This window comes from Dipodomys ordii, unplaced genomic scaffold (assembly GCF_000151885.1).
Source record: "Dipodomys ordii isolate 6190 unplaced genomic scaffold, Dord_2.0 Scaffold161, whole genome shotgun sequence".
Lineage (NCBI taxonomy): Eukaryota > Metazoa > Chordata > Mammalia > Rodentia > Heteromyidae > Dipodomys > Dipodomys ordii.
Genome location: NW_012267377.1, coordinates 1531430 through 1549875, shown reverse-complemented (window position 1 = coordinate 1549875; position 18446 = coordinate 1531430). Strand labels below are relative to the sequence as shown.

At 38.7% G+C, this 18446-nt stretch overlaps 1 protein-coding gene across 1 annotated transcript in view; it reads right to left on the bottom strand.

The window, feature by feature from the left end:
• Sugct (succinyl-CoA:glutarate-CoA transferase) overlaps positions 1-18446 on the bottom strand; it is a 637858-nt gene that overhangs the window by 397484 nt on the left and 221928 nt on the right. Inside the window, exon 9 of the mRNA XM_013033004.1 lies at positions 2911-2982. Within this exon, the coding sequence (XP_012888458.1) occupies positions 2911-2982 (72 nt within the window). The remainder of the gene's footprint in view (positions 1-2910; positions 2983-18446) is intronic.

The window sequence follows — 18446 nt, the reverse complement described above, 5'->3', positions numbered from 1 at the left end:
ATAACACTGACCATAACAATAGATTATATTTTAGTATTGAGACTTATGACAAATATTTTGCTTTGTACTGAAAGAAACTTTCTCAAAAATGTTCTTATGGATATTTATAAAGAAGTTCCAAAATATTCAGATCAATCAGCAGTAATGAATCAAAAATAAAAGGATTTTAGTACAGTTCTTTTCAACAGTTAAGAATATGTCAACCAGTAATCTCTCTCCCTCTTTCCTCAGCCTTTCTTTCTTTTTTTTTCTTTTAGAGAGAGGAAACTCCAAAACATATGGCCCAGGAAGAAAATCTGTACTTGTTTAGAGCAATGAGCCGGTTTTTACATCTCTGCAGTTAGAGTACGCAAATGACTTCACAGGCAACAGCTTCCGTATGTTTCATATTTTTAACATTGACCGTTCATAATAAAGATTCTTTGATCCCAGATCAAATGTTTGAATCAATTTTCTCTCCACTCACTGAGTCACTATTATAAAAAATAAAAATAAATCCCCTTTCCCCACCTCAGGTATGCCAGCTCCTGCCACCATCAGAACCATCTCCACGGGCCACCTTTCCTGAGATGCTTCTCACTATCAGAACCATTTCCACGGGTCACCTTCCCTGGATGCTTCTCACCATCAGAACCATCTCCACGGGTCTCCTTCCCTGGGATGCTTCTCACCACCAGAACCATCTCCACGGGTCACCTTTCCTGGGATGCTTCTCACCATCAGAACCATCTCCACGGGTCACCTTTCCTGGGATGCTTCTCACTATCAGAACCATTTCCACAGGTCACCTTCCCTGGGATGCTTCTCACCACCAGAACCATCTCCACGGGTCACCTTTCCTGGGATGCTTCTCACTATCAGAACCATTTCCACGGGTCTCCTTTCCTGGGATGCTTCTCACCATCAGAACCATCTCCACAGGTCACCTTTCCTGGAATGCTTCTCAACCCTTTGCTGAAGCTCTGACCTCTGCTCATTAGCATCTTCTACAAAACAGGTCTGGTAATAGGTATTATTTGTGAATAATAAGTGAACTACAATGAATACAATTCCTCTAAGCAGTTCATAGGAAGTTTTAGAAAATAAGAAGCTCATGGTAACATGGATAGCTAAAAAAAAACAAAAAAAAAAACTAATCCTAGGCAGGAACTGGTGGCTCACACCCATAATCTTAGCTATTCAGGAGGTTGAGATCTGAGGATCATGGTTCAAAGCCATCCCAACCAGGAAAATCCTTGAGATTCTTAAAAGCTGGAAGTGGAGCTGTGAGCTCAAGTGGTATAGCACTAGCCTTGAACAGCTTATGGCTGGTACACACACACACACACACACACACACATACACACACACAACAACAACAACAGCAATAATAATAACAAAAAGAAACCTTTTTCCATCAGGGAAATATTCTCAATAGGTCAAATCTTTGATTACATTAGAAAAAAATACCTTTTTGGAAACTAGTTTATATTGAGCCAGGTGCTGAGGGCTCACATCTAGCTCCCCAAGAAGGTGAGATCTGAGGATCAACAGTTCCAAGCCAGCCTAGACAGAAAAGTCTATGTGAGACCCTAATCTCCAGCAGTTAACTAGCAAAAACACAGAAGTAGAGTTATGGCTCAAGTGGTAGAACACCAGCCATGAGGGAAAAAAGCTAAACAAAAACTCATGGCCTTAAATTCAAGCCCAAGTACTGGCACATGTGCATGTGCATGTACACACACACACACACACACACACAAATCAAATCTAGGTTATATTTCCAGAATTAAAGCCAGAAAAATAGACTGATACCTAATGTCTTAAATAAAAACATTTAAACTTGGAAGTCTACATGAATTAAAACATTTATTAGAAACTTTTTTAGACAATACTAAATTTTTAGAATATCCCTAACATATTTTTCAAATGATTTCAAAGGGGCTGGGAATGTGATTTAGAGGTACAGTGCTTGCCTAGTATGTATGAAGCCCTGAGTTGGATTCCTCAGTACCACATAAACAGAAAAAGCCAGAAATGGTGCTGTGGCTCAAGTGGTAGAGTACTAGCTCAGGGACAGTGCCCTGGCCCCTGAGTTCAAAGCCCAGCACTGGCAAAAAAAAATTATTTCAAGAATGTTTTTAAAGACTTCATTGCACTGGGCACTGGTAGCTCACACTTGTAATCCTAGTGACTCAGGAGGCTAAGAACTGATGGTTAAAGTTCAAAGCCATCCACAACAGAAAGTCCATGAGACTCTTACCTCCAATTAACCAGCAAAGAGCCAGAGCTGTGAACCAGAACCAGAAGTAGAGCTGTGGCTCAAGTGGTAGAGCACCAGGCTTTGGTGAGAATAACAAGTGAGAGTATGAGGCCTTGAGTTCAAACCCCAGTACCAACATAAGTAAACAAACAAACAAATAAATAAAGGCTTTGTTGAAGAGAAAAATTCAAATGATGTCTAAAATCCTTGAACATGAAGTTTTGCAGAAAGATATTCATTAACCAGGTTAATTTGAAAATAAATAAGTTTTAGATTTTCTAGTGGCAAATAAGATAAATTTAGGATTCATATAAATTTAGTCCTAAACAAACCTCATATGGAGGAACAAGAAAAGAAAAGAGGGAAGTGAGAAGAAAAGAAGAAGACCCTTAGTATTTAAAAAATCCTTTAAAATTCATTTCCTGGCTCTCCCCCTTTATTTAACTAGTAGATAGATCAAAGCCAGGCAACTTAAGCGATTGTGATACATCAATTCACAATATAAATAGGTCCTACATTTTAAAAAGTAGAATGCTAATTTAGTCCCAGTCTTTTACCATTTGTTTCCCCATTTATAAATACAAAAATGGTCTACTTTTACATGCTGACATGTAATAGTAAGTGAACTGTTGTACTTATCACCCTTATATCCAATGTTTGTATATTACCTTGCACACTGTGGCAAACTGTTGGTTATTTCCTGCTCCAACTACAAGATAGCCATCCTTGGTTTTAAAGGCCTAAAAAGGAAAATCCAAAAGTAAATATGTGTTTATATGTTAACAAGACCACAAAAAATACTTTCATATCAGTGTATAAGAAGCTTGTTCTAAAGCAAAGTTATTAATTCAATATCAGCTCATTAGTATCTTAAGGTCTATATTGCTATATAGATTCAATAAATATGTTAAATGGTCGACCTACTGGAGTTGTAATGCACTGACTATGGTCATTGAGGGTGGAAGGGTAAAGGAGAAGAAAATGCTTCAGATGACATGTGGCTTTCTGAGAGGCTTTCAAGATAGTCCAGTAGAAATCTCTTTCACATAATTATGAGCCAGATGGAAGTCTGAATTACAGGTAAAACCTTGCAGGCATTTGCTTCTAGTCTGTACTGAGGGTATTGCATAGGTGAAATTATCTACAAAACAAAGAAAAAAAACACATAGAGCAAGGGGGGAAAGGAAGCACAGGGAGAAATCTGGGGCCAGGAAAGAGAGAAGTAGCTGGAGCTTAGGTGGGGACTGAAAGAGCCTCCACATTGGTCTTCCATGACCTCAGCAAAAGCTGCACCGCTGTCACCATGCCAACAGATCCCAGTTTGGAGTAGACAATGGCCTATAAAAAGCATTGAAGGAGAGGAGAAGCCTCATACAGCCCTCTATCTGAAAAATCCAGTTGTAAAGCAGGGGACAAAGCCAAGACCTCCAGCCCAGCACACTCACAGTTTCAGAGAGGTCCCCAGGGGTTGGGGGCACAGTTCCACCAAATGCTTCCACATCCTTCTTAAATAAGAAGAAAGGTCATCAACTGAGGGTAGAGCTATGGAGAGATGAGACTGTCAGGATGAAGAGTTCTGATGGATCACTGAAGAGCATGGTAGGCAGGCCAACGGCCAGAGAAACTCAGTCAGAAGGCTGACAAGCCAAAGAGCCCAGATGAGAGATTTTCTCCACCACCTCTCTACTACCCAGCCATAGATTCAATGTACTCTTGTACTCAGTGGGCTTAGATTTTTGTCAGATAAGTTGGGAAGAAAAAAAGATACAGGTGCAGGGAAATTAGAAACCTAGCCAGAATATCATTAAGCAACAAGCCAGGGTCTATGTGTCTGAAGATGAAGGTGGTAAAGAGAGGTAACAGTATGAACAGAGCAAAGGAACAGTACAGGAAGGCATCTGATGGAATCAATGAGGTCTTGATGGGAGAAGCTAAACACAGGGCAGAAGAACAGGATGCAGTAGTGGTCAGAATTCAAAGGCTTCACATAGTGATCATAGAAGCAAATCAGGCTCAGGCTATGACCAGAGCACCTCAGTGTGATGTGCTATGTGAAAGAAACTAAGCATCAACACTATAAAATTATCAAATCCTTGGTCCCACATGAAAGGAACTCCTAGTGTACTATAGTCTCTCATGTCCTGATATCCTGGCCCTCACCAAATCTACAGACTCTTCGCTCTCTATGGTGCCTCATTTTCCACCTCAGGCAAGGTAAGTGACAAGATGCCACACACACCCATCACAAACAGACCTTCCCTTGAAGGGACAGCTCCAACAAAAAGCCTGTAGTGGAGCTGTAAACACTCATGGCTGGGTGTTCTTGTTGGAAGGAATCCCAGCCTCAGGAAAGAAGAAGCTATGGCTTCTGTAGGAAATAATAGGCAGATCAAACTACAAGGGTAAGATCAAAGACAAAGCCTACAGACAAGATTTTATTCTACTTGGGGAAAGAAAGCTTTCTCACCATGAAATGTCATTATTCAACAGTGACAAGATTCACTGGTGAGAACACCAAACAGAAACTCCCAGCATACTTTTCTGGAGAAGAAGGTTTTCTAAGACCTTCTTCTTTTATTTTATTTTCTTGTACAGATGCTGTACAGAGGGGTTACAGTTACATGAGTAAGGCAATGAGTACATTTCTTGTCGAGCATTGTTACCCCCTCCCTTGTTGTTCTCCCACTATCCCTTCCCTCCCCCACCTTCTTCCCCCCCCCCACTGAAGTTGTAAGACCTCCTTGATTAATGTTATTCAAGCAAGGAACTGGCTATTTCAACAAGACTCACAAACTTCATGAGCATAGTAGAAGTTATGTGAAGCAAAAGAGTGTGAGAGTTCAGAGTTTAGTTACCCTGGGTAAAGCAGTTTCAGAAGTAAAATATGAAGTCAGGCGCGGGTGGCTCATGCCTGTAGTCCTAACTACTCAGAAGGCTGAGATCTAAGGATTGAGGTTCAAATCAGCCCAGACAGGAAAGTCCAAGAGATTCTTATCTCCAATAAACCACCAGAAAACCAGAAGTGGTAGAGCACTAGCCTTAAGCTGAAAAGCTCAGGGACAGTGCGCAGGCCCAGTGTTCAAGCCCCATGACTGACAAAAAAAAAGTAAAATGTGACAATACCTAAGCACCAGGGTAGATACAAGACCCTGGCATCTTAGAGAATGCTGAGAAGAGGTGAAGGCAAGGAAAAAGGAAAGTTGATATAGACTTGACAATGTTCTTGGACATTTTTGATACTTTCCAGAGACTTAGCTTCCTGAGCTACTAACTTGTTGCCCTGGGTTAGTGAGGTCTAAATTATTAAGCTAATAAAAGAAGTAAAGGACTTCTGGATGCCCCCAGAGCCAAACAATATATCAGATAATCAAATGGTAAAAGGGAAAAATGTATAACTAGCCATTCCTAATTATAAATGTATAATTAGACATTCATAAGCTCCCATACCATTGCATCTAGTAACTTCTCTGACATAAATTAACTATATACAATGGGTAAGTCTTTTTCTAAAACAATAACATGATTTCTAAGTCTTCCTGGAGCTAGTTATTTTGTAACAAGATTTTCTTTTACAAAAGGTAGGGCTAAAGGACTGCATCACCTCCTGGAAAAAACATATTTCACAGAGCTGAATTCACTGCCCTGAGAATGTTTGCTGGCATGTGAAGCAGTTTACTTCTGGGCTTGTACTGGTACATCATGACAATATAGAGCACTTCTTTCCCACCATTAACAGTTCATTGCACCTTCTGGTGCTGAAGGGGCTGAGCCAGATGGCAAGGAAGGATGGCAGAGTTGCCAGTCAACAACAGTGCTACCAATTGGGATGAGGCAACACATCAAGTGGTAGATGAGCCCAGCAGGCTCCAGGCCCACTACTACCAATATGGCTTTGTCTTCATATTTTTTACATAGGATAACCCATTTTTAAAAACTCATTTCTGAATGGAAATCCTGGTCCTGTATTACAATATTCTATAGTAGCCTTGAAAGCAATATTACATACCGACTTCCTACCCCAAATGCAGGCTGAGATTTTCTAATTCTATAGGAAATTTGACTGTCCTGAGATACTTTTGAGATTCTTCAAGCCAATTAAAATTAACTTCAAATCAGATATAATAGGATTTTCAACTACTTGGTTTCTGGCATTGGATGAAGAGATATGGCAAGGAGGAAAACAAGAACATGTCTTCAACTATTTGAATTCTTTACAATTTGTTAATGAATATTATTTTTCTTATATTATTATTCAGGAAGGTCATCATCAGTTATTTGGACACAGTGTAAAATAGCACACAGAGTTCTTCTTCCTGAGAAGTATATGCTAGAAACAGGCTTTGAGGATCTTCAACTGACTGGACCACAATCTACCTTAAGCCAGATTGTTTGGGATCGCTTCCCCAAGGCACCTAGTCTTTAATCAAATTAGCCCCTAAAAAGTACTAGAACAGAATCCACACTGATTTTTCAGAAACCCTCCAAAGTAAAAATTCCCAAATGTTCTTTAAATATTCTTTGCTCTATCTCAAACAAGTTACAGCAATTAAAGGTCCATCCAGCTATGCACCACAGTTGAAAATGTAATTTCTGACAATAATCCTACATTTAGAGTAGTGACACACATGTATAGAGAAGAACTGTTGCCAAGCTGCCACACCACATGTGAGCAAAGAGTCCAACTGGAAAAACACATTAACTATAGGTAAGGAATATTCCAGAATAGTTTGTAGAATGGGTCACCAGTAACCTTTTACAAGCAGATTTTAATTTCATCAATCATGTCTCCAGATTGATTAGTAGCAAAGCATGGGGCACACACAGTAAGAAAAGAAAAAAAAAGCCCTGGCATTAGAGCTGCACACTGAGTCTGAAGAGCCACAGCTCTCAGCAGAATTTCAGTCTAGAGTATGGAAAATCTGAAAATGTGAATTAGTGTGGTTTGGGAAAGCAGTTAGTGAGAAAATGTCTGGGGATAATGGATGGGAATGAATGAGAAACTGATAGACTAATTCTTGGAAGTCTTACAATGGGTAGTTGGCCCCTTAGATGTACATCCAGAAGCCGCTGTATTCCTGGACATGAGGGGCTCAGAAACTTGGCTCCAAATTAACATAAAAGGAATTGAGATTGCAAGGTAAAAGATGGAGTTTTTTTAAAAAAAAAAAAAAAAAAAACCTCAGAAAAGAAGCATTTGCAGAAGCCCAATCCTTTAAGAAAAGACACATGAAACAAGAATAGTGATTTCTGGGAATGGAGGAATCCAGATAGAACAGAAGGGCCACTTTGAGTCCCAGCTATGGACCAACTATAGGTATACCAGTATCTAGAATAATATCTGGGAAATAAGAAGAGATCAATAGTTCCCACATGTGAATGCAACCTGGGCAATTTAAGGAGTATTAGACACAATACAGAGATCTGGGCAGAACACTGGGAAGCATAAAATAGAGCAGAGGAGGAAGTATTGGTGACTGAAGATGAGGATCCACTGAGGACAGCAAAGCATGAGAACCAATTCCCACAAACCTCCTCCTGGAAGATCAGCCCAGCTTAAGGGTGTAAGTCAAAGACAAGGAATAAATAATCTTTCCTTTGCGGTTACAGACAGGAGGAACTTCCAGGGGCCCTGTGGTTGAAACAGTGACTCTTTCTAAGTATACACTTCTTGTTTCCCTTATCTTTTTCAAAGTTTAAACTTGAATCATAGAGTCCTGATACCTTTTCTAGAAAACATTTCAGATGGCCTTTACCAAGCATTGATTTCAAAGGCAGTGTACGTAATGTGCATTTTTCAGTCCATAATACAGAATGAATTCCTGTGGAGGGGCCTGGAATCTAAGGCATACAGATGGTGAAAAGACCCGAGGACTTGGCAGAGCATGAGCAGTATGGTGCTGCTCACTCACTCATAGAGGGTGAGTACTTATGAGAGGTCCACTGACTCTTCCAAGGGAGCAGGTAAATGTAGTTCTTACAGAATAACTAAGGTCTAAAACAAGCAATAGGAAGCTTAAGGAAGGCTCATTCAGAAAGATTTACTAACATTACTAAGGAAATTGAGGCAAAAAGTACCTGGCTGCAAGCATCTGGCAGGATCTTGAGAAGACCACCCATCTTAGGTCTGGACTTTTTCTTTTTTTTTTCAACAGGTGAGGATTGTTTATTAAGGAATAGTGAGGGACACAGAACTTTCCACAGGTTTGGAGGTTGTAGGAGGGACTGGATTTTGGAGTGGGCTTATATAGGGCTTAAGAAGAAAGTAAAGGATTAAAAAAATGGGCTATGGTCTCCTTGGGACCAAGGGCGATGTCCTTGACCAAGCCCACAGTGGAAGCCGGGTGTGGGGGCTCTTATCTTCTGGGGGCCAAAGTCGGAATGACCTGCCTGCAGACAAGCATGTGAGCACACAAATGGTGCTTTGCTTAACCCTGGGGAATAAGGCAGAGCTCAATCATATACCATCTTTAGATACATAAAAACAGTGAGCCTAGAGAGGAGAGGCAGATCCTTCATATAGGGACTTTTGGATACATAAAAAAGTTGGGCCAAAGGGAGACAGGGGAAAGGGGTCGGTGGTTGTCTTTCTGGCTACTTCCTGCTGACATGGGGGCATCGAGGAGTCACTGAAGCTGGGGTCTTCAGGGCCCAGGTCTGCACTGGGCAGAGCAGGGCAGTATAAGAGATACTAGCCTTAAGCAGAAGTGCTCAAGGACAGTGCCCAGGCTTTGAGTTCAAACCCTCTGACTAACCAAAGAGATGCCAACTGAGAAAAGCCATCCCAGCACCGAGCACCTAGACTCCCAGGACAAAAGGTAGTCCTGGAGTAAGAGGTGATGGTGCCACATGCAAAACGGAGTTGCCCTTTTAAAATTAATTAGAGCTGGGAGATCAAAAGAAAATAGTTAATGTCCATCCAATTAATTAGTGCCCATCTAATGTCCATACCTATCTACCTTCTAACTGGACAGGAATTTACCTTCTTGCCTTCATTACCTGCTATTTACCAGAAATGATCAAGGCCTCTCACCAAGCCTTTAACCATGCCAATCCAGCCCTAGCTTCTGACTGGTTATGGACTCCAAATGAAACTTTTCTGGCTTGTGTCCAGGGTGTGTTTTCCTGTGTCATTCATTTTAACCAGTCCTGCCACCTTGTCAGCCTTTTGCCTGATCTCATCTCTTTCAAGTTTCTCTTTAACAGGATTACAGCCCTTACTCAGGACCTGGGAGCAAGTCAAGGGTATCCTTACTGAACTTCTTTTATTCATTTATTTTTTTTGCCAGTTCTGGGGCTTGAACTCAGGGTCTGTGCACTGTCCTGGTGAGCTTCTTTGGCTCAAGGCTCACACTCTACCAATTTGAGCCACAGCGCCACTTCTGGCCTTTTCTGATTATGTGGTACTGAAGCATCGAACTCAGGGCTTTGTGCATGCTAGGCAAGCACTCTACAACTTAGCCACCTTCCCAGCCCTGGACTCTCTTTAAAGAGTTCATTCTTTGTCTTGGATGAACAGACCTGGGAACCTAACTCAGGCCAATTCACATGCTTGCGACTTGAAGTTAGTTACTGAAAGAATGTACAGCTACTGTACAGTTAAGAAAGATCTGTGTTGCAACCAGAATACTTCGACTATATGACTAATGGATTCTGTAGCTCAAGTGGTAGAGAGCTCACTCTGAGCTGAAGAGTTGAGGGACAGCACGCAGGCCCAAAGTTCAGGTCCCATGACCAACCAAAAAAAAAAAAAAGATCAGAGTTGAACATGATTTCTATGAATCTGATAACTGGGTTTAATCTGAATCTGCCAAAGGAAAGATCAGTTAAATTTTTTTAAAAAGGCAGACAAAAAAGGCAGACTTACACAAAGTGCTCAATTGCTCAGGAATTAAGGTCGCAAAGTATACCTCAACCATTTCTAGTCTATGAAATAATCACGAGAAAAACAAGATGAAACAAGGTACGACGGCACAGGCCCTTTTATCTCTCTCTTTCTCTGCTCTCCTCTCTCCTTCGCACCCTGTTTCCTCTCTCCCTTTCTACTCTCCCTTCTTTTTCTCCCCTCACTTTTTCTCCCTCTCTCCTTTCCTCTCCTCTTCTCTCCTTTTCTATAATCAAACACACACACACATATACGCACACATTGTTTCTTAAATAAGTTTGAGAAATGCAACATGAACAGCCTTTCTTTAAACTATGATTTCCAAAACACTTGACTTGCTGGTGAATTTAGTACTCTCCAAAAGTGGCCTACAATTTTAACAAAAGATATTTCTCAAATTATTTCAATCATTAAACTTTTATGAAAGTATACCAATTAATTTCTCTCAGAAGAGCACATCACAAAATGATCTGAAATGCTAGGTAGCCTGTCAGACCTACACAGGAACAAGGACAGCCAGAGGAATATATACTGTGTGATTTTTTTTCACCAGAGTTAGTTATACAATTGACCTGATTTATTCAAAATTTGATTTAATATCACTTCAAAAGGATAACTATGCTTGCAATTGTATACAAGTCTTTAAGGAAAGGCTTTGAATAAATGCCAAAAAAAAGGCTATGACTTCTTTTTCATTAATTCATACAAATAGCTTCATTTGTTTTTAAGTATATGATAGCTAATTATTCAGATAGGGTGGTTTTAAAAAAAAAAGACCATGAAATCTTGCTAATCAGATGTTATGAGAAAAGTATGACATTTTCAAGAACCTAATATTTTATGGTCTTCAGAAACTTCTTTTCATATGTTGCTAATTAAAACTGTAGGGCTGGAAAAAGTAGCTTGGTGACAGTGTTTGCATGAGTCCTTGGGTTTGATCTTAACAGCATAAAGAAAAATTCATTTTTAATTATTTGACTACATATAAATTGTTTTGCTTCTCAAACAGAAGTTCCTCTCTACTTGTATTTCCCTATCATTTGTTTCTTTCTTGCTTGATTTTTGTTTTTATTAACTTTAAGTGGTTGTACAAAGGGTTTACCATTCAACATGTCAGTTTATGAGTGATGTATAGCATCCCTTTATCATTCATCCCTATCTCCCAAACTTGTTTTTTTTTTTGTTTCCTTTTGGTAATTTAATTTCTAACCCAACTCTTCATCAACACTATTCTGGCATTTTAACCACATACAATTTTTGTTTGCTCAAAATCCTTTCCCATCTCAGACTCCTTTCCTCTAGTCACTACTCTCACCTTTTTTCTTTCAATCTCATTTTCTTCCAAGTCCAGTTTTTCCTTCCTTTTCCTTCCTGAGCTTTTCTTCACACTCAACTTCTCTTTATGCTCTTTGACCTTCAGCTATGACCTGACTGACTCCTAGAAACTCAACCATGACTTCTATATGAAGTCTACAAGTGACACTGACCACACACACACACACACATACAACTTTTCTTACTACTTTCCTCCTAGTCAGTAGTCAAAACCCAACTCACTAACTACAATATGAACCAGGACTTGCAAAGAGGTAGAAAATGGCCTGAGCAATGTACTCAGAAAACTGAAACACATAAGGGCTATCTTCTGAATGGGTATGTAAAGGAGAAAATTTCACTCACAGGAAGTGGGTACCAGTCCCTTGAATGATCCCAATCATGGCCTCTCCTCAAAGAGTCCTACTTTTATGAACCAAAAATTAATTACCACTTTGTACTGGTTTGGAATACCATGTACAAACAAGTCCTATTTGGAAAAAACAAGCCCTTTCTACCATAAAGATGAGTAGACACAAAAAATACAGAACAGAGCTGGGATCCATTAGTTTGTGCCTATAATCTTAGATACAAGGCTTAGATCTGAGGGTCACAGTTTGAAGTCAACCAGGGTCAGAAGTAGAGCTATGGACTGGTTTTTTTCTTTCTTGCTATTTTTAATGCATTTAAAATTACTATGTGATTTTTTCTGTGTCTTTTGTATGTTCTTCCCCCATGGTATAACCCCTGTTTTCACTGTAATTGATGTCGGTGCCCTGCATCTTGTATATATATTTTTCTAATTTGGGGAGGGGAAAGGAAATAACAAAATGCTGAAATAAGGATACAGGTTGACCCATTGTAACAATGAGATATACAAGACACTATGCTGAAAACAAACTTTATAACTTTTGGGGGGAGGAGCTGGGGAGCTGGGGAAGGAAGGGAGGGTAGGGGAAAAACAAAGGAGGAGGTAACAATGCTCAATAGGAAATGGACTCATTACATTACTCATGAAACTATAACCCCTCTGTATAGTATTTTTACAATAAAAGAATATTTAAAAAAAGAAGTAGTGCTGTGGCTCAAATGGTAGAATGCTTGAGCAAAAAAGCCCAGGAAGAGTGCCCAGGTCCTGAGTTTAAGCCCCAGGACCTGCACCAAAAATAAATAAATAAATAAACACACATACCTACATACAGAGTAGAATTAAAATCACTAGAACATCAAGTAATAACGCTTCTAAGTAAAGATCATACTTTTTAAACTATAAGGTAATTCTGAGCCTGCAAGAAAAATTATTACTCATAAAAATACCACAATATTTTTAAACAACCAGATAACAATCTGTAAACAGAATAAGAATTTAAAGATTCAAAGAGACAGCTGAAGGAGAGTTGCTTTCTGAAACAGAACTTTGAAAGTTAATCCAATTTATCAAAAAGAAGAAATTAACAGTATGCAAAGGAGCTCAGCACTGGTGGCTCATGCTTGTAACCCTAGCTCTTTGGAATGCTAAGATCTGAGGATTATGGGTTGAAGCCAACCTGGGCAAGAAAGTCCACCAGCAACAAACAAAGCTGAAGGTATGGCTCAAATGATTTAGCATCAGCCTAGCAAGCCTAATTCATTGCATCCATGAATTACTTCATTGGATTATCAGCATACATAGTATATGTATAAGCTTGCTATATTCAAGAAACATACAACAGAAGATAAACAACTTTTCCCTCAAGTATTTGTTAACAGAGCCTTGCTGGATCCATTGCTTTGCTGACTCTAAATCTCCCTAAATCTTGAAACCTATTTGCAGCTCATGTTTCTGATTCAGACTGACATCCTTGGATAACCATTATCTAAATACACCTGTGATCGAGATACCTGTGATCATTTGGCCCCATCTGGATAAGTTTACAAGGATCCCCAGCACTAGCCCCTACTAATTTCTAATTCCAGCTTGTGCTAAGAGTCACTTTGTAAGTCCCAAGGTCACCTTTCCTAAGCTACGAAGGTGTCACTCTTGCCTGGATCTAGTTTTGCTTTGTCCATAAATGTTTTGGACTTGGAGACAAGAGACCAAGACTCTGCCACTAACTTACCATATGGCCTTTGGCAACTCACTTAAACCTGTCAAGTCACAGTTTCCTCATGTATAAATTTTGGGTGTTAGACTAGTCCCTCCCAACTATAAAATTCCATGATTTTAAGATCAAACATGAAATCTTGATAGGAGGATTGTAATAAAACTGTGAAAAAGAAAAGAAAGTGGTCTAGTCTAGATGAACTTTCATATTTTATTATGAGAGTTTCAGGTTATTTTATACATGTTTACACATACTTAGAGACATTTAAAATGAGGACATTTTACAAGGTAAGAAACAAGAAAGCCCTCACACATGATATTTAAAATGTGGCTCCACAGTGCACAACACCTCCATCATATATAAATAGAACATAGCATTTACAGCCACTTAACCTGTAATATATTTCTTTTGGCTGAAAGGTAATGTTCAACTACATGAGTCTCTGAGAACACTGGCTTTTTTCTTTATGTTGTTTTATAAAGTAATGCTATTTTGTAAAAACCTAGGGTTCCTGGGCACACAATCTCTTTATTGCTGAGCTTTTTTTAATAAAAAGAAAGAAAGGAAGAATTATAGTAGCTTCTATTCATTGAGTACCTACCATTGGGTCTGATTGCATGCTTGGTAATTTACATATATAATCTAATTCTCCAAAATAGTGCAAACTGTGTGTAATTGTCTCACTTAACCAGTAAGAAAAATTGCCCCTCAGAGAGTATATCAACTTAGATAAATATCCATTTAATAAGAAATCCGGGCCGATGAAGTGGAAAAGAGGGGAAGAATACAGTCAAGAATTGAATGTTTAAAAACAAATCAATGTATATCCTACAAAATTAAGAAGACTGAGGGGAGGCAGGGGGAGAGGGATGGGGAAGAATGCTGAAAGGGGTGATATTGATCAAGATTCATTATTTTCATATACTGCTTTGTTAAGTGGTACCTCCTTTGTAGAACTTCCTAAAGATATAACTAAATAAATAAGAAACTCAAACAGAACAAGAACCAAAACCAGCTAAACTTTGTCTTCCATTCTGCCCTGAAATAACATAAAATAAATCTACTCAATATTTCAAAAATAATAGTAATAAAAGTTATGGAACCCTTACTATAGACAAGAATTTTTTAAGCACTATTGGCAGGTTTCAATGAAATCTGTGTAAGAATAAAGGCTGAAGCATGCAAAAGTTAGGTAACTTGTCCAGTTAACATAGTAAAAATTACCCATGCTCACAAACCCCCACTGTAGACCACCTAAAATCTGGTAGAACTTTGAAATCTAGAAGAAAAAGTGTTCAATCCTGCTCAGTTTCCATAAATTGGTAATCCAAATGATAAGGCAACACTGAAATTCTTCCACTTCTCTTTCCATACATACATGTATATACATATGTATATGTATTATGTATATGTATATGCATGTGTATATATGTTTGTATGTATCTGTATATACATAGATGTTTGTATATATATATGTATATATATATATACATATATGTATACATACACACACATCCCAATACTCCTGTCCCATGTCAATTGCTTCAGTTTGCCACAACTGGCTTCTCTTCTTCATGAAAATTCTACAGGCCAATGTCTGCTCGAGCTAGTAAAGCCAACAATAATGATGATGATGATGATGATGATGATGATGTGGTGGTGGTGGTGGTGGTGATAATGTTGATGATGATGAGGCTGATGACCATGATGGCAGTAATAACAAATGGTTGACTCAGAACCAACTGCTCCGAGCATGTTTTAGACTTTAAAGCTCAAAAGGTAATTAACAAGGGAGAACAGGATAGATTGACCCCTTAGAGATCCTAAACTTTAATGCTATCCTCATTAACAATGGTTATGACTAGTCTGTTCCCAGCCTAAAGAGACACATAACAAATATTTTATCAAAGAAATGAGGAAAATTTTAAAGTAAGAAGCAGAAATAATGTATGGCCAGTTGTAAAATATGTTTTAAGTATTATAAAGCTGATGATAAAACTTCCTTCCAAATAAACCCCTTGATGTTGTAAACACACACTGTGTTGGTGTGTTTAAAAAATTTATACACAGAAATCAAATTCTCCATTGCAGCATTAATTTTCCATTACCTTTTCAATGGTATCCTATGAAAATATACACATATAGAAGATGGATTCTTTATGACAGCAGTACATTGGAGCCAGTGTAATGAGGCTTATGTCAATGTTTCCACTCAGCTACTTTTTTTAAAGCAGGTTAATGACTAGGCCATAAAAATGTGATTAAGTAAAATCTGGCAAGTGTGTTCTTAGTAAGTAACGTTTAAAAAAAAACTGAAAAGAAACTAAAAGCAATGATTGACCATTTGGAAGATTTAAAAATTATTTTTAGGAACATATACTGTAAAGGAAAGTAATACAAAAGCTTTTGGCAACTCGATTTATAAATGTATTTTAGAAGATGGCTGCCAAATAAATTTAGCCAAATCCTTTTTTCTGTAAAGTGATCTGTGACTTTGAATGGGTCGACATGCACTTTCCTATCAAATTTGACATACATCAAGAACACCAGTACTGTTGTACAAACCCTAGTCACAGTGCTTGGAAGTCTAGGTATTCCTACAAGGGTGGTGTATCAAGGGTAATGATAAAGTTAACTTTGAAGGGACTACATTTGTTGCATATGTATGTGTGTGTTCATGTGCACACACAAATACCCACCAATACTGGGACTTGAACTCAAGGCCTCTCACACTTAGCTTTTCCTAAAGGCTGTCCCTCTACTTCTTGAGCCCACACCTCCACTTCTGGCTTTTTGCTGCTTAAGTGGAGATGAGTTTTGTGGACTTTTCTGCCCAGGCTGCCTTTAAAGCACAATCCTCAATCTTAGCCTTCTGAGTAGCTAGGATTGCAGGTATAAACCTCCTATGCTCAGGGCTTGAAACAGCTCCATTTAAAAGTATACTTCTGATAACTGTCCTCAGGGCTGAAAATATGGGGTAGGAGACAAAGATATGTGGACTAAGGTATCAGCCCTGTCAGAGGCTAGTTGGTGTGGTCCCTGTGCTTTGGACATCTTGTATTTAAACTGAAAGTGGAATTTATATTCCCCATATCATAGGCCTACTTGTTCAAAAAAGCTGACTTATCTCCTACAGCAAGAAATAACCTGGGCATTTTTGAAACTTGCCTTATTTATTATTAAATGGTGAAAATGTATCAAAGTATTACTGACTCATACTGACTGTAGGCCTTAGGGAAGATGTTTGTTTTAACCTCTAATTCTCTAAGATGACAGAGATGAAGAATAAGGAATCATCTCAAAATAATTGCATTACAATTACAAAACATCTTAAATAAAATGTGAGCAATTAGCAAAGTGACCTGGTATTCCTAATATTAAATTCAACAATCATTTAATGAAATGAGCGTTTATTTTATTTAAGGAAATTGCACTGGGGTATCGTGTTAGTAGAGCATTTGCCTAGGATGTGTGCAACCTTTGGTTTGGTCATCAGAATCTCAAACACAACATACATATAAATACACATGCACACAGAGAGAGAAGATGTCCAAGTTCATGATGGATACAGATTGATTGGAACATCCTACAAGTTTAAGATGTGAAAAGGATTCACTCCTTTATTATTGGTTTATAAAAAGAAATTAATTACATCCTATTCTAATGACAGATTAAATACTACCAACATATACAGGATTGTACAATATATTCTATCCCAAGCCCCTGCTTCCACTATATTGCTTTTAGTTTATATTATAAATTTAGAATCACCTAAATCTATTTTAATGATGTTCCATGGTGAGAAGAGTTTTTGGGGACCTATAAGCCAGATCTAGAACTGGGAGCAAATGAAATGACTAATAGTTACTGAAAGTCCAATGCTAGTCACTAGATCACCAAAATATCCTGAGGGGTTTAGTAACTAAGGCTGTCTATCTCAACAGACAGAGCAAGATGAAGGATCCAAGACAGAAGGGCAGAATTCTCTAGAAACTTCTTCAAAGCAGTTGTCATTTTCTGCTTGATGTTAGCACATAGTTTTCAGGATGGTGACATGTGTCAGTGAATAGTCCAAGAATGAGTGACAAAGTAGCCTGACTTCTTAGTTTAGTCTAAAACTGACCTCCACCAGGATTCCTCTCCTGATGCAGAAGTGGTTACCACCATGTGTATTCTCATTTCCAGTAATCTTATATTTATTTTTTATTTTTTGTTTTTGGATCTGGTCGTGGGGCCTGAACTCTGGGCCTGAGTGCTGTCCCTCAGCTCTTCAGCTCAAGGCTAGTGCTCTACCACTTGAGCCACAGCGCCACTTCTGGTTTTTTTCTTTTTTGCTTATGTGGTGCTGAGGAATCAAACCCAGGGCCTCATGCATGCAAGGCAAGCACTCTACCACTGAGCCACCTTCCCAGCCCCCATCTTATATTTATTTCAGTGAATAAAATCCTCTTTCATTCCCTGTTCAATGAGAACAGGGAAATACCTGCTGTTTGGCTCACCACTATACAATGTATTCTTTCCCACTAAATTGTCCTTAAGTTTATATGATAAATTTAGAAGATCTAAGTCTACTTAATTGCCTTCCATGGTGAGAACAGTCCAGATGCAGACACAAGTAGAAAATAGAAGGTTGTGGCTAGAAAAAACTTGAGCTGCAAAGAATGGCTGGTGAAGCTCTCTAGAAGGGGCAAAGGCCTGAGGAATGGATTACGAAGCATCTATTATAGCTATCTGGCTGGATAACTAAGACAGGCATTTCATATGTAGAGATGTAAGAAAGATTAAAAATAGGAATTGTCCTGAAAAAATTAGATAAATAAAGGCACAGTGTGATATATAAAGATCTAGCTTTAGTTTTCTACAAGTAGTTAACCAATTTTGCCAGCACCATTTACTGAAGAGGCTGTCTTTCTTCCATTCTATT